This window comes from Pecten maximus, chromosome 6 (genome assembly GCF_902652985.1).
Source record: "Pecten maximus chromosome 6, xPecMax1.1, whole genome shotgun sequence".
Classification (NCBI taxonomy): Eukaryota; Metazoa; Mollusca; class Bivalvia; order Pectinida; family Pectinidae; genus Pecten; species Pecten maximus.
The window spans coordinates 15,282,414-15,310,307 of record NC_047020.1 but is presented as its reverse complement, the minus strand read 5'-3'; the positions used below and the strand labels follow the sequence as shown (position 1 = coordinate 15,310,307).

The following is a 27,894-nucleotide window of genomic DNA, read 5'->3' as shown; positions in this document are numbered from 1 at the left end:
TTTTTGAAATAACTTCAAATATCTTGATAAATATAAACTTTTCGAATTTCGCACTTGCTGTAACGATTTCATTATTTACTACATATTTTAAATAACATAAATACTCCAGTGTTAGACTGACAATTTAATGCCGTGTGTAAAAAACCCTCTATGGGCCTCAATTGAAGCTTGATCTGTGTCTCTCACACGTTTCCTTACGTTACCACTTTAAAGTAAACGTCTCGATGGCCTCGTGAATGTGGGCGGGGACTAAGAAGTGCGGGAAATGCAGTCAGGTGATCGCAGTTGGCGCTCATTTCAAGGGGGCAAACAGCAACAAAGAATCGACAGGGCAACTTCAGACAATATTGACATCCACTTTCCTGTCTGATAAAATCATCCATATTTAGCGAAAATGTTTGTCAACAAGAGAGGTAAGAATGATAATTCATAACACAATATATAATTTTTGTTCTGCTCGCTATATTAAAACAAAGTATCGAAATGTCCTCGAATGAACCCAACACTCTATACCCAGGCCCAGGGACGTACATGTATGTCCCAGGTATACCAGGAGTTATTCTAATGTACTTTCAAGCTTAGTTTAATTAAGTTAATTAAGAATAAAACACCAAAAACAAAACCATTGATGGGTTATCATCGTAAGTTATACTGAGTTATTATAATGATAAAAGGAATGACGAAATTTGATTACCCCCCGGAACATTTGAAAAAAAACCAAAGTTGAACTAAGAAACGGCATACGTTAAAATGCTTTAATATTTGTGATATATCAAAATTTTAATGCACAGTTTTAGTCATGTTTTGTTTTTCTTGTTTATACATAGAAAATTCTAATATAAGGGATGAATATTTGTCTTTCTGTAGCTTTGACATTAATTTTTCTTTCTCTGATTTCAGATGGGCGCCAGGAAAAGGTCATGTTTGACAAGATTACTTCAAGGATCCAAAAATTGTGTTATGGACTAAACTCTGACTTTGTTGATCCGGTAGGATATTGCACAAAAGCTTTTCAAAGTGTATTAGGAAATTGAATGATTGTCAGCATGTTTGAATTTCCATGAGAGAAAATAAATCTTGCACATTCAGATTTCAAAGTCTTACAAAATGAATTTATTAAGTACCTCTTCTTGACAAACTTTAACTTCACGTTTTTATTGCAGAAATAATTGTCATCAGTTATGATGAAAGTCTGAACAGGTTCTTAAAAAAGTTAACACTGTACATAATGTCATTATGTAATAATTTAGATTGATAAATAAGATATTAGGAATTAGGTTTGCGAAATTGCAATATGGCATGAAGCCAGGTGTCGTTTGGTGTTGGGAATAATCAGTATTTCGTCATTAATTGATTAGAACTTGTTGATTAAGTTTTAATTACTGTGTGTTTATTCTACAGACTGCAATCACATTAAAAGTCATCAATGGCCTCTATCCAGGCGTCACAACCATCGAACTTGACAACCTGGCAGCTGAGACTGCGGCCACCATGACTACAAAACATCCTGATTACGCCCAGTTGGCAGCGAGAATTGCAGTGTCAAATCTACACAAAGAAACCAGGAAAGTCTTCAGTGGTTAGTACACTTCAGATAATTAACATTTTACGGCATTAGCCATCTTAAATGTACTGGAAATTGATATTTAATAACAAAACATATATAACATTAATTTTATCTCTTACAGATGTTATGAATGATCTTTTCAACTGGATCAACCCCAAGACAAACAAACACTCCCCTATGATTTCTCCAAAGACTCACAAGATCATCATGGATAACTCTGACGTATGTTTCTGATTTGTGTATATTTATATTGCAGTAGGGCCAAAGCAAGTTAGGTTGTTAAGACCTGTAATGCATTTGCATGTTATCAAATAAACATTGCACTTAAAGCTGTTATGTTCTGTCACATTATTCTCAAAAATAAAATCTGATACAAGGTTTAAATGTAGAATAATCCATATACTGCATGGTTTGCAACAGGTCTAGTTAGGCCATCTCAGAAATTATGGGTCGAGAGTTTGTTTTTTCTTTCTTTTTGGATTTAGAAAATATCGAATAGAGGGGGAAGGGTCTTGAAAAACATTTAATTGGGTAATTACCTTTTTTCTACAGCGATTGAATTCTGCTCTCATCTACGACCGTGACTTCAGTTACAACTATTTTGGATTCAAGACACTGGAACGTTCCTATTTACTCAAAATGGATGGAAAAGGTAATTTGATTCATATCTGGAAAATGAGATCTGACTCTTAGGTTGGAAGTAACTTGTCTGTTTGTTATATGTTATGACCCTTCAGAGTTCAGATGAATGATCTGGTGTAAGTTATAACCAAACCTGGAATATACTTATATGCTATATTTATGCATGGCCATCCAAATATTTCAAGATTCTAAAATTCCTCTACAGTTTACTGGGGATGGGTATCAAGAATTTTTGTATTGTGATATATTGAGATGCGGGATCCTTGTACCGCGATACATATTGCAATATTTTAGTCAGATGAATTGTCTTCTTTAAGCAAAGTAATCCAGTGTACCAATATGTTAAAATTGTACCCTGATACTTATCCTTTTTCAAAAAGAATCTTGATATGTATACCGATTTTACCAATATACCAATAATACCGCACACCACCACAGTTTACCATTAATTGGACTTAGAGAAGTGCAAGACATTACATATGAATCTTGTTGGGTGTTTCAGTGGCTGAGCGCCCTCAACATATGTTGATGAGAGTGGCTGTAGGTATTCATGAGGACAACATTAATGCTGCTATTGAGGTAAGAGTATGAGGTTTGGAAAGCAGAGACTGATTATTAGCCCCTTACCAGTAAGACTTTGGGGTCAGGGGAATGTGTATTTGTCATGCTTAGGGCTATTCCAGGAAAACATTTATCCCACCTCAGGACTCCAGGTATTGTTAAGGGGTACCACCCATAGAAATTTATTTGATAAATTACATAGAATTTATAGGAAGGAAATCCACTCTGATGGATAGAAGTGACTTATTTTGGGAGTACTGGGGTCAGGTAGATATTTTAATGGAATAGCCCTTACAGATAATGAGTATGAATCATTAATGCCAATAATGGTCATTAGATAGTTGTAAGAATTACAAAATATATATAATGGGCTACTTTCAAGTAGGTTCATGTAGTTTTGATTCATAAAAATGTTTTTCCTGTAAATTACTTAGAAATAACAACAAAAACTGTAACAAGGGAAGTAGAGGATTCTTGAAATATGTTGTTTACAGTGACTGACATTTTTTGAAGTGTTTGTCTTTAAAATTTCAGACATACAACTTGCTATCGGAGAAATGGTTTACACACGCTTCCCCTACACTGTTCAATGCTGGGACATGCAGACCACAGCTTTCTAGGTAGGAAAAATTCCTACTGTAAATGTACTTAATTTTGTTAATATTAAACAAAATATCTTTGTCGAAAAGCTAAAATGGTTTATAGGAATTCTGAAGGTGCAAGACAGGAATGGCTAAATATGATATCCAAATTCTGTATGTACAGTACATTCCAGTTAATCGGGTAACGCTTAATCGGGTATATCGTTTAATTGGGTAAAATTTCAAAAACCAAAACAATTTTCTCTTAAATCATGTTAAAAAATTTGTTTAATTGGGTTGGAAAAGTCGCATTTTTCGCTTATTCAAATAGAACAATCAGACAAAAAAAATAGAAATGCTCCGATTTTCACGAAAGTCTTCACATATTTCTTTAAGTTTTAGACATTTATCAACAAATAGGGTAATTTAGATGGTTAAAATGTCAAAAAACGGTAAAATATTACCTTAAACGATAATGTTATGTCAGGGTTTTGTCATGTTCAGAACTGTGTTGTTAATTCTGCCTCTTGGGGTTTTTCCCCAACAGGAAGTCGATTAAGAATTGTGGGTAAAATTAAATGTTATTTTTAGAGTCAGCAGCAGGCCAACGTAATGGGGGTTTAAAAGCATACAGTCAAACTTCGATGTTTCGAAGTTCAAGGGACTAATAGAAAAACTTTGAAACAACGGGACTTCGAATTATTCATGGTTGACAATAGATCGATGTTTTCTTGATAATTACCATATCTGTTAACGTTACATGTCCTCAGTGTCTTCGTGTTGATCGTCGCCTGTTAGGCTCACATCGAAAAGTTTAGTTAATTTATACCTCAAACACAACAAAATAAAAATTCTTTTCATTAATTATACCTAAGCATTTTATTAATTAAACAAAATATGTATCGGTTACAAAACACTTATATCGCGTTTAACAGATAAAGCAAAAGAAGTACAATGCACACTTACGGTTAGGCTTCAGTGATCACCACGGGCTGTTTTACTATGGAGCAGCGCCATAGTAAAATGTCTACCCGCCACGGTAAAATCATGTAGCGCCATAGTAAAAAAAATCTGCCCCGCCGATCTTCGTATTCAAAACTCTGTTAACCCGTGGTGAGCCCCAGATACCGCCGACTGTGTAGTGTTTTACTGACTGCACAGGTAAGAGCTTGAGGCCAGTTTATTACCTGTTCACACGCCAGGGCGACTTTTGACACTTCATTCAATGACCCTGACGTCCAATACCCCGACGAATTAACCGATGTAATTATATCAATCATGCCAATATTAATTGATCAGGCCACGGACCGCGTGTTTGTGTTTTGACAGCGGTTGATCTGTGTCGAATAAAGGCTTAAATGACTTCGACAATTAAAGTCAAACGCATATATGACCCCGATGACTTTGTAACACACGTGACATGGATGTTGCGTTTGCAAAACGAAAGTAACATGGACTGTAGAACAAAAAGACCGTTGATGATAATTTCATTCTGTAATCATGAAGCGGCAACTAAAGCAGCAGTCTATTGAATCATTTTTCGAGAATTCGCCGAAACGATAGAAGGCTTAGCCCGGTCTGTTCACCGACAAAGTCAAAACACAGATCGTTATTTTTACCGACTGAATGAAGAAAAATATTCATGGCTAAAGTACGACGAAGATGAAGGTAAGTTATTTAGGTGTCAAATGGTTACTAAAATGTATTTTGTATGATATAAATCTCTTACATGTCATAATATAATATAAATTTTTTTAATCATTTTTTTTTAAAATGTTATTGGCTAGTTTGTATGACTGATTTATAGGCGTATATTTAATGTAAAAAAAATTAGATAGATCTAATAGATGTCTACTTGATATTTGATAAAAATGTATTATTTCCAAATTTCACATTAGTGACTAATATATACTGACTTTGTTTAATCACAAAACCAAAAATTAAAATTAATTCTTTTTCAATATTTTCAGTGATTAGGTGAAAGTATTTATCTAGAGTGAAAGTTTCATGTTTAAACATTTTATTAATTTATTTTTATTAACTTTGAATGTTTCATTTGATTTGTAGGCATGTTTTGTAAGCAGTCTGCTTACAAAACTTAGCAGACTTATGGACAGAGATCAGAAAAAGAAATATCACTATCGCCACATTGTTTGATCCTGATGACAATTAAGTGTGAAGTTGTGCTGTAAGAAAAAGGACAATTTGTGTGTGAAAATGACTGACAATTGTGACATTGGAAATCATATTATATTAGTGCTGTGACATTACATATTGCTATTGTGTTTAGTGTGATATCATAGTGCTTATTATTTTAAGAAATTTGAGCTTTGGAAGTGTATCAGTAACATTTAATTAGTAATCTGAAAGAGAGATAGAGAGAGACCATGAGTTTGAGAAAGTCTGAGTTGGTAAAGAGAATGAAGAACGAGCAATGTATTAATTTAAGGATGTACAAATATGGATGAGTCAGAGATTGGTAAATGCTGAATGCTGTATTTATTTTTCTTACATATTGAATAAATAATTTCATATTACCATGATTAAAATAGTTTATCATTATTTCTGAAAACAATTTCTAAGAGGATTTTACTAACGACTGCACAACAAATCATCTCCCTAAAAATGAAAAGGGACATAACTCATGTAAACAAATTATCTCCCTTTAATTAATTAATATTGGTCTTGCGGCGCGCTGGGAAAATGATCCCGCAGCTTCCTCCATAGTAAAATCTGAAGCCATGGTGATCCCTGGGCTTTTCTGCTAAAGACACGTGCGTTTACGTTATGTGCATATAAAATACGGAATGCCGATCGGTTGGAGAATGCATGATTGAATGACAAATAATCGATTTACTTGGATATTTATGTATAAGTTTGAAATGTGACACTTTGAATATGATTGAAGCCATCACTAATTGTTTGTGTTTAAAATTGGTCCGGTTGTTTTACAGTTCCGTAAAATTTACTCACCGACCGCTGATTTCAATGGCGGCGGAGATTATCAGAGGCGACTACCGAAATGTTTTACCGGAGTGATTAAATGTCATGGCTTCTAAATACACCTTTTATCTATCAATTTGGTCTGATTATTAATTAACCCCATGACCGGGAGTGACAACACACGCTATCGTTATCCCTATTGTCAGTCAGGGCATTTGGGGGAGAGGTGTGAAATCTTGCCGCAGGGGTCACGACAAACACCTGTCCAGTGGTCAGTAGGCCTACAGGTAAATTTTTTGTTCGAATCATGAGATGTCAATTACCTATAATATCATAGCGAACGGGTCATGAAAAAAGTTCGATACATCGAAAACTTCGATTTATAAAAATTAGAATCATACATTTCGTTAGTAGTGTTATATAGTGAGAAAATTCGGGACCAAGCAAAAAGTTCGATACAGCGAGAAATTTGAATCAACGAAGTTCGAATCATCGAGGTTTGACTGTAATTACGCTACTAGACAATTAAACTTTTTCTTCTGGGATGTAAAATCTTCGAAGCAGAAACCAAAACAATAGGTTTTGACCTGGGTCTGACATTGCTACAGATCGATTGATATCACCGCTTACTGTATGTGGCGAATCCTAAGTGAAGGGTTCGCCACGGGGAAATGTGACAACACCAGTACAAATGTGAGTTATTAAAAAAAACAGTAGCGAGCAGTAAAAGGACAGACGCCCGACATTAGCTTATAATTCCTTTTCAGGTAAGGATTAGAACTGGTTAATAAAAAACATTACATTGGATTTCGTGTTATTTTATCAGTGACTGCCAGTGTCAAGTTCGTATACATTTATACCACAGGAAATGACCTAAATAAATTCGGTTTCTCCGATCTGTTCTTTGGCAATTGAAAATAATATGGAATATTTTAAACTTCATAGCGAACATAAGAATGTCTCTATGATAAACATAAATTATTTTAGCTGTAATTGTCGGCGAGTCCTTAGATCGTATGTCAAATTAGGAACACGAGGATGAAACAGGGATGTATGACCCCCGATTTGAGGTGCTACGATTGTACTGTGTCGCGAATAAGAAAAATCTTTTTAAGGTTTTATTATTTTAATACATGTATTTTTGTACAATTAGTAATAGTAATCTGACAATTTGACATCAGTAAAAGCACAAACAAAAACACCGTTTATTAACAAAAATAACACAAATATTTTCATCCAAAATCGACCCAAGACTTGACAACCATTACGGACCAAATCTAAGATGGCGATGTGCATTTCGGCTTATTGCATAAGTCGGTTAATCGGGTAAAAAGTCCCCGCAAATAGGCAACCCAATTAAGCGGAATGCACTGTATATAGGGTATGGCCCATATTAATTGATCCTGAGAGATTGAGAAATTGAAAATTAAATCCAAGTCGGGATTAATTATTAGATATTTTCATATTGATGCGAATAATTGATACAAATTTTGTGTTACAGTTGTTTCTTGCTGACCATGCACTCTGATAGTATAGAGGGTATCTATGACACCCTCAAACAGTGTGCCCTCATATCCAAGTCTGCGGGAGGCATTGGGCTCAATGTTCACAATATCCGTGGCACGGGAAGCTACATTGCTGGGGTGAGTATGTAAGCATGTCTTGGGCACAAGAAATGATTAAATCACTACCCGCAAGGTTTGTCAAGCTAATTGAATTGAAGAAAGAACTTTTAAGAAGAAGAAAATTTCAATACAGAGCTGTTTTGAAAAGTGTTTCCAAAAGTCATTGACAGCCCAGAAGAATATTGAACATCAATCAAAAACTCATTCAAATTTTAATCAAATTCCAACCATTGTAATTTAAAAATGTAATATATAGATATATGTATTTAAACTTCGGTCTTTGAGAGTTATAAAAGGCAGTTAATTATTTTTTATGTTAGTCATCAGGATCTGAAATTGAAGGGAGAGTAGACTGAATGTTTTCATTTTACCAAAGATTTACTGATAAAAGTGATGGTTTACAGAAATAAAACTGAGGATTTACGAACACTTTCAGTAATTTCACATTAACTGCTTATTCATAATCCTTGTCATTGATCAATTTATTTATTTTTTCTCGACTAAGTTTTGATTATTTTAGATCATCAGCTCACCATTGCTGATGACTAACATCATTAATTTGTTGGGTTTCTATTTTATAGACAAATGGAATTTCCAATGGCTTGCTTCCTATGTTACGGGTGTACAACAATACTGCCAGATATGTCGACCAGGGCGGCAACAAGGTAGGAAGTGAAAGGGGCTGAGTTGTCCACTTAGTTCAGCATCATCTTATCGGAACAAATAGTTATACAGAGCAACCCGCTTATTTGCATACCCCTTTTTCCACGACAAAATATGCAAATAACCAGAATATTCGTATAGGCGGAGTTGGGTTTTTGCCCCTCTTATACATTTTGTAGATCGTCAGGTCGGTACTCAAAATGGGCGCTTTATGATTGTTTACGTTATTTGCATTAAAAATATATTTAAAAAAAAAACAACATTATTTAAAATATAAGAGTAAATACGAAATACATGGGTTGTTATTCTTTGTAAATGTACAAATATTTGCATACACTTCATCGTTTACTACTTGTCACTCCGAGTCTCTGGGTCCGATACTATTGGTCATACGCGCGTGGGTTGGCACTACGATGTACAATGTCATCGTTTCAATTAACATTCATTATCGTCTCGAGATGCGTTGTGTTCCTGCTATGAGTATATTAGTTGTTTGATCATAGATGATGAACTGCTGAAGCAATAGACTGTCTTAAATGACCGTGACATGTTATTGTCGTTTGGGTTTGTTTTGGAAAATGGCGCACACACAAAGAGTTGTCGTTCATTACACATATGCCCCCACAATGCAACGCGCCTAGTAAACAATAATGGCGATCGCAACCTGCCTCAGCGAGTGTTTAAGTGCACAGAACACAGGTTTGGATCGATGCTATAATAAATAAACAAATCTCATCAAAAGATGAGGCATATAAATATTTTATTCAGTAATTCTTCTGCACATTGCTGCTGATATGGTCTGAATAATAACTTAATGTCGATATCGATGCATCGAACGTAACCTGTAATGACGAAGTGTGAACCAATGATAAGATAACGTTGTACATCGTGTCGAATCAATATGTAAGTTAAAACACATTTCATAAAACTTTTATTACGGGAAAATCACAAAAATACCCTAAAATCAATTGAAATTTTTCGATTTTTTGGAATTTTTATATGCATATAAGCGGGAGTCGGTGTTTTAGTCGATGCAAATACACGGGATTAAAATACAAAGATAAAGAAGGAAAAAATCGGGACCTGAGAATTTTATGCAAATAAGCGGGATATTCAAATAACCGATATGCAAATAAGTGGGCTCCTCTGTATATCTGTTGATGGGACTTCTAATTACAGGCATCCTTATATACCTTGAAAAGAAATGTTTTTGTGTGAAGAGAATTAATTGTAAATTGCATTTGAATTCCAAAAAAAGTTCCTCCTTTATAATTTACAATTTTTGAGAAAAGTTTCAAAGCAGTGATCAGTTTCAAAACTGCGTATGTATGATCCCTCATTTATCCTCTTCCATGCAATTGTCTTAACAGAGAGAAGTTTTCTGAGATACCTACATGTTTGAATATTTAAACAGAGACCTGGAGCTTTTGCTATTTACCTGGAGCCTTGGCATTGTGATATGTTTGACTTTTTGGACTGTAAAAAGAATACAGGGAAGGAAGAAAATCGAGCCCGTGACCTGTTTTACGCACTCTGGATACCAGACTTGTTCATGGAGAGAGTACAGGACAATAAAGATTGGACTCTGATGTGTCCTGCTGAGTGTCCAGGTCTCGCTGATTGTTGGGGGGACGAGTTTGTGGAGCTATACACCAAGTAAGAGCGTTTGCTTCGTAGACAAATGCACGTTGCTACGTTTGCATTATATATTTAGGGCTATTCCAGAATTAAAGTGGGGAGCATTTACACAAAATACCCACCATACATACAATTAAAATGTATCTTTTATATGTATGCAAATTTCGAATGATCTTGCTGGTCGCTGATTTTTTAAAAAAGAAATGGTACATTGGTATGCATTATAGATAATTAATCGATGCAAGTCTCCAGGGATCACCCTAGGCTTTGATATTATGATATTTTCCCGAAATGTCAGGCTTCATTTCTCAAAATAGTATTAAAAATTAAATGCACCTTATATGTAGATTGCATGAAAATTAAGACTCGTATTATATCATTCACAATCAACTTGCACTGGACATCATCATAGCTAAATTCCAGTGACCATCTGTGTCTTAATTGGCATAGTCACTCGGATGCTTGATTGTTAAATGTCTCGGATCTGATTGTCAAATGTCTATCAGATTAAAACACAATGGTGATCTAGATCTCGATATGAGGGACGAGTGCCTCATGAGAACCACTTGTCCCTGAACTAGAATCACTCATCCCTGTCTTAAAATTTTCAATTAAAAAAAAAACGCGCACAAAACCTGTGTAAATGTTTTCAAAAAATGTTTTGATCATTACTAGTTGTATTTATACAATTTGAACTGCAGTTTTGTGAACATTTTATAAAAAAAAAACGAGCCAGTATATTGTTCACTTCGCCATGGCCGAACAGGAACTAACAAGTCCGTTCTAAAAATTGCAAACTTTTTCTCCGGATTTTGTTTTAAATAAAGTTCAATCATGTATTCGCCTGTGATACTTTCTGATATTAGGTATTAGAATATACAAAAACGGGATACAAAAGTGTTCAGCAGTGTGACTTGCTTGTGTTTAAATATTGTCATTCTGAGTGTCATTAAACATTGTCGTAATTGCTATGATATCGGGTCCGGATTTATTTCCGTCATTTACCTGTATTAGTCTCGCCCTTCTTGACCACATAAATGCATCAGTATCACATTGACGCTTCTGCAGAGCAATCGCGGAGAGAGGGTCACTGCTCGATGAAACTTACTTTAAATATGATTTAATTGTAGTTTGTTTAGAAAATTCTATAGAATTCATGGAATAAACGGCAAAGACGATATGTATAGACATGATTTATTTATTATTTTTCTTTTGAAATTTACTTGTCACCAGGGACGAGTGCAGCGAAAGATCCAGGGCGCGGGATCGTTAAAATCCCCCAAAATTTACATTTGCCCATCAATATCAATATGTATCAATGTAACGCTGGTGCAAGATGTGTTTAATAAACTTTTTTAATTTTTTTTTTATTTGTTATTGCCAAGTGTTAGTGTACCAAATAATTTGTATTGAGAAGCTATTAAGAGCAATTATTTAATTTAAAGCTCTGTACTTACCCACTCTAATTAGTAACCTTAAAACTTCATATAACATGGAGAGATACTTAGCAAAAAAATGTGACAAGGAAGCTACTTTTATTGAGGATTTCAGTGCTTACCATTCAGCTTTTAGAAAATAAATATAACCATTACATTAAGGTAGTGTCTTTCATTATGAAATAGATTTCAATTTACCAACGTAATTAATTTTTATATTTTTTCAATTTGCTTGTGTTTTTGTTGGACTCGTTTCTTTTCCATTTAAATGTTTTTATTAGCAATAGTCAGTTATTTTTTTGTCACCCTTTCAGAAATTGCCTTTGCTTTCGTCGGAAATCTCGTTCCCTCTTCTCTTCTTCCTTTTATGTTTCCCTTCTCTCTTATCTTTGTATTTCCTTTTCAAAACCAGCTTCTACTTTTTATCCAAACTATCCCCCAATCCCATTTTTAGGTCACCTGAGACAAAGTCTCAAGTGACCTATTCTAATCCCCTTTTGTCCGTCGTCGTGCGTCCGTAAACAATTTACATTTTCGACTTCTTCTCCAAAACCCACCAACCAATGAAATTTAGCAGGAAGCTTCTATGGCTAAAGGTCAACCAAAATTGTGAATTATATGGTCCCCACCCCCAAGGGGCCTGAGGGGAGGGGCTAAAAAGGTTCAAATTGACTAAAACTTCAAAAAACTTCTTCTCTACTCTCAGATATAGTGGAATCAAACACTCTTCATAGATGGAAAGGTCTTAAGGTGCTTTACCAAAATTGTGAATTTCTTGACCCAGGGGTCTCAGGTTTTCCCCTGGGGAGGGGGTAAACTTTACTATAGTTTATATAGGGAAATCATATTTTTGACTATAATTTGTTGGGAGTTCTATTGGAATTCATTCTAACTTGGTTGACATTATCAGTATGGGATAACAGATTGATGGTATACACATTTTGGCCTTGACTGACCCCCAGGGGCTAATGGGCGGGGCTAAAAAGGGTCAAATTAACAAAAACTTCAAAAATCTTCTTCTTTACTCTCAGATATGATGGAATCAAACACTCTTGATAGATGGAAGGGTCTTAAGGTGCTTTACCAAAATTGTGAATTTCTTGACCCAGGGGTCTCAGGTTATCCCCTGGGGAGGGGGTAAACTTTACTATAGTTTATATAGGGAAATCATATTTTTGACTATTATTTGTTTGATTTGTATTGGAATTCATTCTTATTTGGTTAACATTATCAGCTTTGGATGGCAGTTTGATGGTATGCACATGTTGTCGCTGACTGACCCCAGGGGCTGATGGGCGGGGCAAAAAAAGGTCAAATAGACTGAAATTTCAAAGATCTTCTTCTCAAGACCTAATTAAGACAGAATCAAATACTCTTCATAGGTGGAAGGGTCTTATAGTGATTTACTAGTGTAATGAACTTCATGACCCAGGAGTCACAAGTTTGCCCCTGGGGAGGGTGTAGATTTTACTATAGTTTATATAGGAAAATCACATTTTTGACTATTATTTGTTTGGTTTCTATCGGAATTCATTCTAACTTTGTTAACATTATCAGCATTGGATGACAGCTTAATGGTATACACCTGTTGGCCCTGACTGACCCCTAGGGGCTGATGGGTGGGTTCAAAAAGGGTCAATTAAATTAACTGAAATATTTCAAATCTTAGGTGACAGTTAAGGCCCATGGGCCTCTTGTTCAATTAGCTCCAGGCAATGTATTCATTGGTTGATTGTTTTTTTTTTAATTCTACATACACTATACTGCCCAATAATTAAGAATGTAATAGTAGATTATAGTAGATTTAAAATACACCAAAAATGTAGGAGTATTCATAAAAATTGATTACATGTACATAATTAAGAGAGTATTGATGTATATGTTTGTCTGGAACTAAAAAAAAAAAAAAAAAAAAATTAATGGAAATGATGCAATCAGTCAATTCTTAAAATGTAATAGTACTTTGTGTCATTCATGTAAAGAAGTAATAAACTTGAAAACATCAAATTTCAAAATTTTAACTTTTACCATCAGGCTAATCAAGAGCCACTCTCTTTTTCAATTTGATGGGGGCATGCCCTACGTTACACAATTTTCTGTATCCATCACTGCGAGTGCACGGCGACATTCACTCGTCCCAAGCCAAATTTTACTCGTCCAGGACGAGTGATTTTTTCGCACCCTACATATTAAAGAGAAAAGACTTGCGTAGTTTACTTATCAACATGCTACTCCTATAACATAAGAGGCCGCTGGTCGGCTCTTTTTCTATCGGATATTATTTTGCCGACTGCGACCTCTTATTTCCGAAGCACTAATTCTTTGATGCAGTTTCCGCCCGAAATCCGGGCGGAACGAAATATGCTAAAAAAAAACACTTAAGTGGTTGACAGGTCATTACAACGATGTCTACGTATCATGTATGCAATATATATCCCATATATGTCACAGACACAAATATACAGTATAATACGGTGTAGAACACACAAAATACATGCCCATGTCGTTGTAGCACTTTTCTAGTCGTTTTTAAAAATGGCTGCCTAAAGGTTGATACAAAATAGTTTTGGTTATTTCAAATGGAACGAAATGATATGGACTTTGTTGTATTCCGCTTGTAGGACATAGGTTGTAATCCATTTTTGTATTAACCGGCAAATCACGTGGTATTTCTACTATCACTAACGGCAGTATTGTCTGCTTGCGCTCTGCTCCGCTTCGGAAGAAGAAAACTTCATAATATGTGTTTGTTACGAAATTATTCTCATTTAATCATTGGATTATGGAAAGAAATATATATTGGACACCGTTGATCATTTAAATGTAAGTTGACACGCTATATCTTTTCAGTAAACGAACTTTGAAAATTTCATCGTCAGCATCGGGAAAATCAGCTATGGGCAGTTAGAGGTTACACGGCGCCTGTCAAAAGTATCTCGCCGTGTAAAACCTCTAACATTGTTGGAGTAATCAACATGCATGCATTTGAATAAAAACCTAATGGTGCCTCGTCCTCCGTGCGTAAACTTTTCTCATTTCAAACTTATTCTCAAGTTATACCAGTGGGCCACCGTTCTAACTTACTTGAAATGATCCTGGGTTAGTCGGTCCTCACCAAATGGTGTTATTTTTGGGACAGTCTGAAATCCGAGATGGCTATGTGCACCATGTCGGTCATCTTGAAAAACACGCTTTAAAATCATTTTAGAAATAGAAAGATCTTACTTGTCCCAGGCAAGTGTACATACATTTTTGGCTTGCCCGAACTCAAATTTTGGTTGCCCGGGACGTCGGGCAAATGAATTTTTACACCCCTGATGCGTACATGAAGTATCAGCTGCCATTTCTACCTTGCATTCACTTTGGACTGTTTTTTTTATTTCATGGAAACACAGTCCTACAAATTCACTTTCCATAAATCCTGAAACCTTCTTTTTCTTGAAATTTTTATTTTTTTTTCAGTTCCTCTTTAGAATAATAATCATATGTTCGTCTCTTGTTTTAGCAGTATTTTATCAGACATGCATTGTAACTTGATCAGCGTCAATGCAGTGCTTGATTAACTCAAAAAGCATTGCGACAGTAATTCAAACATATTGGTGATACTGATTGCATCTTTTGGAAAGTTATCTGATGCTTATGGATTGTTTTAATGGGGTTCGGAATTGAGTTACTATTAACCCTTTCGCTGCTAAAGCGGCTGAAACCGCCCGTGTCCGTATTGGACTAAACCGCCCTAAACCGCCAGTGTTACCTGTGTGTGTTTTGCCTGCAGATTACTCACGTCCCCTTTACTTTCACTTTTAAGTCTCGCGAGATCTCGCTAGAGCACTACTTCCTGTTTATGCAGACAACATGGCTGCTGGCTATACGATGCATATCAGGTTAAAATTACGACCGTAAGCAAAATTTTGACAGAAAAAACGTAAGTGTCATAAAATGGCGGATCTAATGAAGTCAATTGATAAGTTTGTTCACTTTAGTAACATATTTTTTTCACGGATTTAATGAGAAATACTTCAGAAAAACTATCAGAAACATCAAAAGGACACGGGATGATATTGATGATGAATCCAGCATAGATTTTTTCAGATAACGATCACGAAACATCGGTAGAGGACGACGATCCATTCTGACAAAATTTTGAATTTTGAATGGGATGTTGACCTATTTGTGAATATTTTATCGGACTTCGCCGAATATACAGTGGCAATTTATCACTTGCAAATGGATGAAAAACACAGATTTCTTTTTCAAAAGTTAATTCCAGCTAAATATTTGGACATTAATGCTACTGAAACGAACAGGTAAGTTGATAGAATTGACCTGATAAAAAATGGCGGCCGTAATATATGACGAGGATTGTGCTTTCAATATCGTTGTGTGAAAACGTGATCTACCATGATTGAGCTGCATACGGGACTTGGAACAAATGGTCTTTGTGTGTAAATGATTCTCAGACTAATTTAAATCGCCAATAATAAAAAAAAAAACATTAATAATATGTTTTTGAACCATATTTTGACATATTTACCTGTTGTTACCTGTGCTCGTTTGCACCTGTGATTTGGTTTACAGAGCAACCCGCTTATTTGCATAGCCCTTTTTCCATGACAAAATATGCAAATAACCGGAGTATTCGTATAGGCGGAGTTGGGTTTTTGCCCCTCTTATACACTATGTAGATCGTCAGGTAGGTACTCAAAACGGGCGCTATATGATTGTTTACGTTATTTGCATTAAAAACATATTTTAAAAAAAACATTATTTAAAATATAAGAGTAAATACGAAATAAATGGGTTGTTATTCTATGTAAATGTACAAATATTTGCATATACATTTGTACTTCATCGTTTACTACTTGTCACTCCGAGTCTGTGGGTCCGAAATCGGTCATACACGCGTGGGTTGGCACTACGATGTACAATGTGATCGTTTCAATTAACATTCATTATCGTCTTGAGATGTGTTTTGTTCCTGCTATGAGTATATTAGTTGTTTGATCATAGATGATGAACTGCTTAAGCAATAGACTGTCTTAAATGACCGTGAGATGTGCATTGTCGTTTGGGTTTGTTTTGGAAAATGGCGCACACACACAAAGAGTTGTCGTTCCTTACACATATGCCCCCACAATGCAACGCGCCTAGTAAACAATCATGGCGATCGCAACCTGCCTCAGCGAGTGTTCAAGTGCACAGAACACAGGTTTGGATCGATGCTATAATAAATAAACAAATCTCATCAAAAGATAAGACATATCAATATTTTATTCAGTAATTCTTCTTCACAATGCTACTGATATGGTCTGGATAATAACTTAATGTCGATATCGATGCATCGAACATAACCTGTTTTGACGAAGTGGGAACCAATGATTAGATAACGTTGTACATCGTGTCGAATCAATATGTAAGTTAAAAACAATTTTCATAAAACTTTTTTTACGGGAAAATCACAAAAATACCCTAAAATCAATTAAAATTTTTCAATTTTTTGGAATTTTTATATGCATATAAGCGGGAGTCGGTGTTTTAGTCGATGCAAATACACGGGATTAAAATACAAAGATAAAGAAGAAGAAAATCGGGACCTCAGAATTTTATGCAAATAAGCGGGATATTCAAATAACCGATATGCAAATAAGTGGGCTCCTCTGTATTACCAATTTTTATGGACTGTTATTTGGAAATAAAGTACTACCTGTAATAATAAGTGTAAGAGTTTTTACCTTAGAAGGACCCAAAACTTAATCAATACCAAATTCATGCTTGAAATTAAAAGCAGTTTTATTCCATAGTTTACCTGTGTGATTTACCTGTATTACCTGGGGTAAGACTTGAATCAAGTTTTGGAATTTTTGCTCTAGTTGGTTGTTGGTTGTTAATAAGTGTCAAAACTATATTTGATGCAGTAAAAACACACACAGGGACATTGTTATTCAATATTTTTATAATTTTCACCTTAATTACCATTTTTACCTGATCATATTACCTATAAATGATAACATAGGACCATAATGAATACATATTCTGAAGGGTAAAGGTACCAACCATTGCCACTCAAACTTTCATCAAAATCTATCAACAAATGACAAAGTTATCCTCAATAGAAAAAAACTTTCCAAAGAAGTCAAATTAGTCTCAATTAATTCAAATTATCCATATGCCTATATGGTAAGTAATGTGGCAACGAGAGGGTTAACTTGATTCAGTTACTTCCGTTTGTTGGGGCACACAATTCACACAAGTTTTTGCTTATTATTACTGTGAATATTGAATAAATATTGATTTCAGAATGGAAACAAACAACACAAAGACAGATTCGTTACTTCTGTTGGACAAGTGATTTATGGCTTTCACTTGAAAGACAGCAATTTAGTCTGGTACCGTAATTGGACAAGCGTTAATGTCAAGTCCTGGAAAGGGATACATCTTTAAAAGCATTCACCTGTTTACAATGTACTTTCATGATTTTATTTTCACAGATACGAAAAAGAGGGAAAGGGACGTAAGACAATAAAAGCTCAGCAGTTGTGGTATGCCATCATCGAGTCTCAGACCGAGACGGGTACACCATACATGTTGTACAAGGACAGTTGTAATCGGAAGTCTAATCAACAGAACCTCGGCACCATCAAGTGTAGTAACCTCTGTACAGAGATCGTAGAGTACAGCAGTCCTGACGAGGTCAGACATCTTTTAGCTACTGTAAATCTTGATGTGTCAAATAAAGAGAATGCATGCATTCAAAATTTTAAGTATCTGGTTATGGCACATAGAAGTTTGCAAACAATTTTATTCAAGTTCAGAGAGCATGTATGCTCACTTTCAAATATTGAATTTGTTTCAGAATCCTTAAGAAAAACAGATTATTTGGCATCTTGTTATTGAGGGCTATTCCAGAATTAATATCTGTGGGATAGGTGGGAGGCATCTGTTTTAGCCAACCATCATCAGACTGTGGGGTATTCCAGTCGCCCTGGAATATTTCTGAAACTTCATGTGTAGGCTACCCTTGGTCACTACTACTAGTTGGACCTATTCAATTTTGATCAGAAAAACAAAATGGTTGACAGGTGGCCATCTTGGATTTTAAAAACTGAAGTTTGTTATTACTATTTGTTGAAAAGTACTGTAAGAAGAAAGAAGTGAAAACTAGAGAGATCAGTCTGACATAGAGCCAATAAAGATAATTCAATGGTGGGTGACAAGATCCCTCTGGGATCTCTTTGTTAGAATTTCATGGGTGATGGGGTAAATACCTATTTTTATTTCTAGTATTTCTTATAATTTATGAATATGATTTATTATTTGATGGTGGTGAGGGTGTCCCACCACCTTCCAAATAGATAATTTTGGAACAGCCATTTATATAGATTAAGACTTTAACTGCCACTGGATCTGTACTTTTGAGATCTTTGCCCCCGATATAGTTTCATGAACAAGGCTGAATTTCAAACCTGTTAACACAGGGCTTTTTGGGGCCATTAATGGACCCCGTTCCAAATTGAAATTCTTTCATATCTAAGCCAAATTCCCAAAATTTGCAGTTTACTACTGAAAAAATCTTTCCCTATTCACCAATTTTATTCAAAAAAATGAGTCAAAAATATCCTTTCCCAAACCAATGAGAAAAAGCCCTGAATTATATATCCAAATAATGATTAATTCTGATCTTGATATTTTTTTCTGTCAGGTTGCTGTGTGTAACTTAGCATCCATTGCTCTCAACATGTACGTACTACCAGACAAGACGTTTGACTTTGCCAAGCTCAAGGAGGTCACAAAGGTTATTGTAAGGAATCTCAACAAAATCATCGACATCAACTTTTATCCTGTGGAGGAGGTAAGATTGGCTGTACTTTATGCTGTGTTGTATTGTACTAATTAACCGATGAATTATTCTCAGTATGTGGTAGGGGTGGGGACAATGCCTTTTGCATTGTGTCAGTCCGGCCTTTCAGCTGTTCTTCATCTAATAATTTTGTCCAGGCTGTCTCCTACACAACCTGTCACTTGAACTTTATACTTTTTGTATGGCTTCACATTGGTGAGGTGTTGAGTCATGTACCAAAAGTAGGTTACTCTGACCTTTGACCTACATCAAGAATTCCTCAATTTATTCACATATAATACCGCCAAATGCCATTTAGAATAATTGTATGCAATAGATCTGTTAACCATACAGTGTGTCCCCGAATTGTCATGTTAAAGTTGTTTTAAAATAATTCAATTTTGTTTGTAACACTTTTTCAGTGTTTATTCTTTCTGTAATCAAATCTTTACCATGTCTATCAAATTTTGATGACATTGTGCACAAATGACTTGCTTCTCAGAAAAATACATTAGTTTTGCAACTTTGTTAGATTTTCAGATGAACGTCCATCGGCCTGCTATCTTATACAACCATTGTTGACCATGAGGTTCTTTGATATTGGAGATCCAAACAGCATGCTTTAAATTGAAATTGCTACTCTGCTGGATATTTCTCTTACTAAAAAAAGTAAAGGCTGAAGTAGTAGTGTTATAAAATAATGATATAATTATTATGTAACCATTTTTGTAGGCGAGACGATCCAACTTTCGTCACCGACCAATTGGTATTGGAGTGCAGGGCCTCGCGGATGCCTTTATCCTGATGAGGTTCCCTTTTGAAAGCCCACAGGCACAAGAACTCAACAAGCAAATCTTTGAGACCATCTACTTCGGTGCTCTGGAAGCAAGCTGTGAGCTGGCAGAAAAGTTAGGAGCGTATGAAACATATGAGGGGTGTCCTGTCAGCAAAGGGGTAAGGCAAAGTACCAAAGAGCTGCTGTTAGACAATAACTGCCATGTTGTTTAAAAAAAATTATCAGTTGAATAATTTCAAATGGCCGATGGGTGCCAGCAGATTTTGCATAATTGTCTTACGACATCAGTCACTTTCCTTAAGATTAAGGAGTATGAATATGACATTTTCACAAGGGGAATGTTGGCTATAGAAGGGAGCTGTAGTATTCTTGACCCAAGAAAATGGAGGAACTTATAGTGAATAATGGTTGATTTTGTTATTTTAGATTTTACAACAGGACATGTGGGGCGTGAAGGCAACTCTACATGACTGGGATGGTCTCCGTGCCAAGATTGCCAAGTAAGTCCTTCACATACGTCTATTGTTGTGTTGTATCGAAAAACCAATGGACATTTGTAATACTGACTGTTCATCCATCCATCTCATTCTGTCTGTCAAAAATTGGTTAAAGTTTTTGAACCAGTTTCTTCTCGGGCCTACATTTCATATAGTATAGTTTAAGTATCTTCTTGTGGGTGCTTATTTCGTTGGTATAAATTCATTTTGTGAAAATATTTTTTAGGCCCCCTTGCATTCTAGATCATTTAGAAATTGTTGGATTTATTTTTCCTTTGAAGACATGGTGTACGGAACAGTCTGTTACTAGCACCCATGCCAACTGCCTCCACAGCCCAGATCCTAGGGAACAATGAGTCCATTGAAGCCTACACCAGTAACATATACACCCGGAGGGTCCTGTCCGGGGAGTTCCAGGTATTTCCAAATTTCATACTTACACAATTATTTTAGTGGCCATGAAGGCGCCTTACAGGTTTATAACTGGTCGCAAATGGTGAATAAGGCGCCATGACCACTAAAATAGGCGCCACTTTGAGCCCGGCTTTATTATGTTTAGAAATCTTCAGCCAGGAAAATTTATGCACTCTTTATCATTTGGTGTGCTGCTGTTTCTGAAAGATTTTTCAAATATGAACAATACTGATTATACTGTTATAAAAGTCCAGCATTTTATTATGATTTTGTTATCCTTAGGTTGTGAACCAACATCTTCTGAGGGATCTGACTGAAAAGGGACTGTGGAATGATGATATGAAGAACAAACTAATTGCAAATGGAGGTTCAATACAGGTACAAAAGTGTAATGAGATAGATCTGTAATAATTTGCAGAGAGCACATGATTTCAACTGATTGTTTGCAAAAAATGGGACATGTGTTTCTGTGAACTTCTAAATCAGGATTTTCCCAACTATTTGTTGCTATTTTCTGCTCAGTTATGTATGTTATATTCCCAGTGTGAACTTTCCTATAATTTTCTTAACAGAGTATCGAGGAAATCCCTGACGACATCAAACAGTTGTACAAGACAGTGTGGGAGATTTCGCAGAAGACTGTACTCAAGATGGCTGCAGACAGAGGGGCATTTATTGACCAGTCACAATCACTTAATGTCCATATCGCAGAACCAAACTACGGAAAACTCACCAGCATGCACTTCTACGCTTGGAAACTAGTGAGTGAAATCCTACACAATGAGTTCAGTTAAGATTTCTACTGAAAATAGGATTTACATTAGATATAATTTATTGTTATTGTTGGGAGGTAGTTAACTACATACCAACAATTATTACCCCATTCCCAATTCATTTACACCTATTTTTTCCCAAAAAGGAATTCCTGTTAACATTTCTTATTTTGTCCATAGATTAAATCTATTGAAAAACACTGAAAAACATGGCAAATATTGCACAAAATAGATCATAAAAAAGAGTCAAGGGTCAAAATTTGTGTGAGCCATCATGTGTACAGCTAGTATTTTCACTGCATTATAAAACTTGTAAGCCTGACATGGAAGAATTATTGGCATGTAAATTTTTCATTTGATTTTCATGCAAAATTTCCCCAATTCTGTTGAATGCATTTCCCCAAAATAATTGAAGTAAAACACTGCAAAATTAATTGAGACTAGGCAACAGACTTTATTGGTCACAAAGAAGAATTGGTAGGTAACCTCGGAAAGTAATGGCAAGATCTTAATTTATCAATGTTGGCTGGATGTAACCTCAGAAAGTAATGGCAATACCTTAATTTATCAATGTTGGCTGGATGTAACCTCAGAAAGTAATGGCAATACCTTAATTTATCAATGTTGGCTGGCCTTTTCAGGGTGTGAAGTTAAATTTATGCCCCGCCATGAAATGGGGGAGGGGGGCATATAGTGTTACCCATGGCTGTCCCGTCCGGATGCAATTAAACTAGCTAATTTCGATAAATGCTGATCCAATCCTTAACAAACTTCGTTTTGTGGTGTGAAGTGGTAGCGGGGCATTATATCTAAGACATTTTCTAATTTACTCTTAACATCACTTGACACCGTGCCTTTGCCATAAAAACCTGTTTTCTTGACAAGTTTTTTTTGTCTATGAATATAATATCTATAATCAGTAGAAATGTCCGATTTTTAGCTCGTCTCTTCGAAGAAGAGTGAGAGCTTATGTCGTCACTCCGGCGTCGGCGTTGGTTTTCCTAATGTTAAATTTTTGGTGCAAGTGTTGAAAGGTATAGTAATTTATGGTAATATGGTCTCTGGGGGTCAAACTATCCCCTGCCGGAGTTAAACAACAAGATTTTTTGGAAAAAAAACAGTTTTTTGAAAATTTTTGGACTTAAAAAATTTTTGCGTTAAGTTTTTGGTGCAAGTGTTGAAAGGTATTAACCCTTTGCCACATGTAAGCGCCTCTGGACGCCTTTACCCCTTGCCACATGTAAGCGCTTCTCGACGCCTCTGCATTATCTCCATGTAAGCGCTTCTCGTCGCCTCTACGTTATCTCAATGTAAGCGCCGCTCGACGCCATGCCGGTTCGGTAAACTTAGACATGGAAAATCCCGTGATTGAGAGCGACACCTATCTGCAAATCCCTGATACTATTTTAAGAAGATATCAATGCATCAACCAATCAGATTTGTACACGTCATTCATACGGAAGTTTTTGAATAAATTAACCTAGAAAGTGTGAGTCATGAGTGTAGAAAAGTGTGACAACAACGAGGCGTGATGGCGGCTGTGGCTACGATTTTGCGCGACATTTTTGACGACGATGATGATAATTTAGAGTTCGATAGCTTTGGACCTGAATACATTGAGTCAGATATTGATCTTAACGGTGTTCTAAATGAACTGTCAACAGATAACGAGTCTGAAAATGAGGACGAACGGCGACTAGTTGTACCGCCGCCATTAGGTAATGTTGACCGAGATTTTTCGCCGATCACAGTAAATGATTTTGTTAGGGAAACGGGGCCAGTACTTCCAGAAACTTTTGATGTTGATACTGCAAGTCCCATTGATTATTTCTACCTTTTCTTCAATGAGAATCAGTTTCCACCATTGCTCGACACACTAATAACTACGCTCGCCGGCATTTGAAAAACGAAGGTAGATTTGACCCAAAATGGTCGGATACACATTCCTTCGTCGCGACATCGGATATAAAATATTCTAGGCTTAAGCCTGAACTGTTGAAATATTCTTGTGAAAACTTTGAAAATTCAGTTTGTTTCATTTGGGAGTTAATGTTGAATCATTTCATGTACAGGAATTCAATGAATTATAAATTACATTGTCAAAATATTTTGAAATTTTTCTGTTCTGTTTGTATACAGCTGATTTCGTGGTTATGTGTTGTTGGTTTTATAAAGAAAATAGCACAGAATTGAAATTTAAGAAATTCTGAACATAATTGTAACTTACTAAAAATGTCTAAAACAACTATTTCACTTTCAAAATTAGATTTAGAAAAATTAATCAAAACAAAGCTTAATTTCTCAAAAGCTGCCATTGAGATGGTGTATGTATATTTCAGTCAGCGCAATAATGTTGCATTGCAACAATGTATCTTTGCACTATTGGCACAGAGTGCTGAAGTGTTATAACCTGCATGTGGCAAAGGGTTAATACATCACTTTATAATTGTACTAGGGTGCTGATAATTGGTAATAGACTCCCTCTTGGGTTAAACTATCCCCTGCCGGTGTTAAACTAAAAAAATAATTTGGGAAAAAACCAGAATTTTCAAATTTTTGGACTTAGAATATTTCTGCGTTAAGTTTTTGGTGCAAGTGTTAAGAGGTTTTAATACATCACTTTATAATTGTACTAGGGTGCTGATATTTGGCAATAGAGTCCCTATGGAGTAAGACAATCCCTTCCTGGAGTAAAACCTGTGGGGGTTAAACTATCCCTTGCCGGAGTTAACTGAAAATTTTTTTGGGGAAAAAACATTTTTAAAAAAAATTTGTGCAAATGTTGAAAGCTATTTAACACATCACTTTATGATTGTACTAGGGTGGTGATATTTGGTAAAAGAGTCCCTATGGAGTTACACTATCCCTTCTTGGGGTGAAACTGAAAATAAAACAATGTGAAAATGCTCACAATAGACAATTTATACCGTTCCACATTTTTCAAGGGAGACAACTCTCATTAGGATAATATTTTGACAAAAAATTGAAGAAATATGTCCAAAAGCAATTACATTTGTATTCAATATATTCTTTTAATCTACAACAGCATAGCTTGTCTCCCGAATGTTTGTCAATAAATAATTTATATATATATATAAATTGGTATGGTTTTGAAAATTGCATGAATTCACAAAACATAATCTGATCAAGTAAACAATATAAATATTATTAATGCAATTTGCAAAACCATTCCAATTAATATATTTTAATTATTTATTGACAAACATTTGTGAGACGAGCTATGCTGTTCTCCAACAGCTCTTGTTTCGGATAGGACTAATATCACTGCCTTTTTCGTTCTATAGGGACTTAAGACAGGCATGTATTACCTGCGTACCAAGGCAGCTGCCTCAGCTATCCAGTTTACTGTGGACAAAACAAAGCTGGCACAAAAATCAGAAGCCGGCGAGGAACAAGTGAATGACAAGATGGCTGCCATGGTGTGTTCCCTCCAGAATAAGGAAGATTGCATGATGTGTGGCTCCTAGATAGGGAATGAGAAGGAACTAAAATAATGTGGATTATGTTCAGTTTAACTGAATGCAAACATCATATGCTTATATACTGGTGTTTACCAAACTGCAATCAACTTATCCACAAGACAGTGCTTTTGAATATTTTTTTTATTTTTTTAGTTATTTAAAAATAGTATGATAAATGTTTTAACATCTTCGTAAACATCAAGTCAAATTATAATCCTCAAAAATTGATCAAATCAAGTGATACAGCTGACTAAATTGTCAACAATTAAGATATATTGAGTTTCTTTTAACTTAATTGATCATGGTAATATATTGAAATTGATAATGCAGAGAGATTTTTAGTGTGTTCCATAACTACCAGTCTGTGTTCTAAAACCTTAAATGATATTATATATCATTTTTGTCAGGTTACCATTCTTGTGTATACATTTCTATGATTTGTTAACATGTTTGTTATTTTTGTATTATTTGTATAATATTTATGTCCAATATAAAATGCAGAAACCTTATTGTTGTCTTTTGTGTGATGTTTTTGCTTTTAATGATAGAATAAAGACAAGCAATTTTGTCTATCTGTATCTATCCATCTCGCTTATCAGCCCTGGAGATGTCCTGTCAAGGTCTTATCAGCCTGGGAGATGTCCTGTCAAGGTCTTATCCAATTTTTCAACTAAGGGGCACTCTCTAAAAACATTTCTGAATTACAATTATTGAAGCACAATGACGGGCATTTATGTTTCCCCGAGATCCAACAAAATAAAATAATTGAAATTTAAAGTAAATTCAATAGATAATAAATGCAGTTAAAACTTAAAAACACAAGTTATTATAGATTTTTTAGGTCATCTGACCCGAAGTGGCATTCAGCTTTGAATTGCCTCAAATGGTCCTGACTAATTGTTGTTATTTTTCGTGTTGGTCCGCAATCCAAGATGGCAGCCATCTTGAAAAACGGATTTTAAACTTCTCCAGTTCCACTGGTGCCATTGAACTGGAAATTTGTGAGGATGTTAAAGAAGGGGAGCCAACAAAGAGTTGTTATTTTTCAACCTCATAAAAACTTTGACAGCAGCCATTTTGGTTTTCGTGAACACCTTTTCAAACTAATTCTAGAGTTCCACCAGTGAGATTCAGCTCAAACTCGGCTTCATTGATCCTAAGATGGTCCCGACCAAATGTGGTTGTTTTTCTGGTCGGTCCAAAATCCACGATGACCGCCATTGCTAACAGTGCCACTATACTTCCTACTGAGTATGTATACTACAACAGTACAAGGGTCTTTAGAGTCGGATGACCGTTAAGGCTCTTGTTAGTCTTGTGTTAAGATTAAACACTTGATCATCAGTGATAGGCTATCATTAGCGGAATGTCAATTTTCATTTTTTGTCTTGCTTGTTATGTAGTCACAAAGCAAAACAAGGATGTTACTTTTATGATGACAGCGTCAACATTTCACTTTTGAGTTGTTTTTTTTTATTAGATCCACATTTCAAAAAGTTAGTCCTACTCTGACCAAACTTTGTATACAGTTAGATCACATAGTGGACATCTCAACACACCTTTCACGGATTATCATGTAGAATTTTGGTCCATTGACTGGAAATTAGGGATGTTGGATATCTTGAAGTTTTGTTTAGCTCAGCTTCCCAAAAGTATCCATGTCATTTAAACCAAAAGCATTTTAGTATTGACATCTCAACATACCCTACAGATCACATGCATTTTTAGGTCACCTGAGACCAAGTCTCAAGTGACCTATTCTAATAGCCTTTTGTCCCTCGTCGTCCGTCCGTAAACAATTAACATTTTCGACTTCTCCAAAACCCCTAAACCAAATTCAATGACATTTGGCAGGAAGCTTCTATGGCTAAAGGTCTACCAAAATTGTGAATTATATGGTCCCCACCCCCCAGGGGCCTGAGGAGCGGAGCTAAAAAGGGTCAAATTGACTAAAACTTCAAAAACCTTCTTTAATCTCAGATATGGTGAAATCAAGCACTCTTTATAGATGGAAGGGTCTTAAGATGCTTTACCAAAATTGTTAATTTCATGACCCTGGGGTCTCGCGTTTGCCCCTTGGGAGGGGGTAAACTTTACTATAGTTTATATAGGGAAATCACATTTTTGACTTTTATTTGTTGGATTTGTAATGGAATTTATTTTAATTTGGTTAACATTATCAGCATGGGATGCCAGTTTGATGGCATGCACATGTTGGCCCTGACTGACCCCTAGGGGCTGATGGGCGGGGCCAAAAAGGGTCAATTAAATTAACTGAAATATTTCAAATCTCTGGTGACCATTAAGGCCCATGGGCCTCATGCTATTCATTGCTGTTTTTGGGTTGTTTTTGAGAAATTGATATCAAATATTAATTGCTTCTCCAATTAGTTTACAAATTGGAATGAATTCTTTCCTATATCAATAATTATCCTCTCA

The 27,894-nt window shown here is 35.6% G+C and overlaps 1 protein-coding gene across 1 annotated transcript; it reads left to right on the top strand.

The window, feature by feature from the left end:
- The first annotated feature begins 224 nt into the window (after window positions 1–224).
- LOC117329071 (ribonucleoside-diphosphate reductase large subunit-like) lies at window positions 225–25,964 on the top strand. The gene is made up of 18 exons (XM_033886782.1): window positions 225–413; window positions 901–989; window positions 1,402–1,579; window positions 1,689–1,789; window positions 2,120–2,219; window positions 2,712–2,788; window positions 3,305–3,390; window positions 7,796–7,937; window positions 8,501–8,584; window positions 9,997–10,238; window positions 18,145–18,346; window positions 19,356–19,505; window positions 20,226–20,447; window positions 20,716–20,789; window positions 21,068–21,203; window positions 21,483–21,578; window positions 21,773–21,961; window positions 25,279–25,964. The coding sequence occupies exons 1-18, from the start codon at window positions 395–397 to the stop codon at window positions 25,459–25,461; spliced, it is 2,370 nt and encodes a 789-aa protein (XP_033742673.1). The 5' UTR covers window positions 225–394; the 3' UTR covers window positions 25,462–25,964.
- The last annotated feature ends 1,930 nt before the right edge of the window (window positions 25,965–27,894 follow it).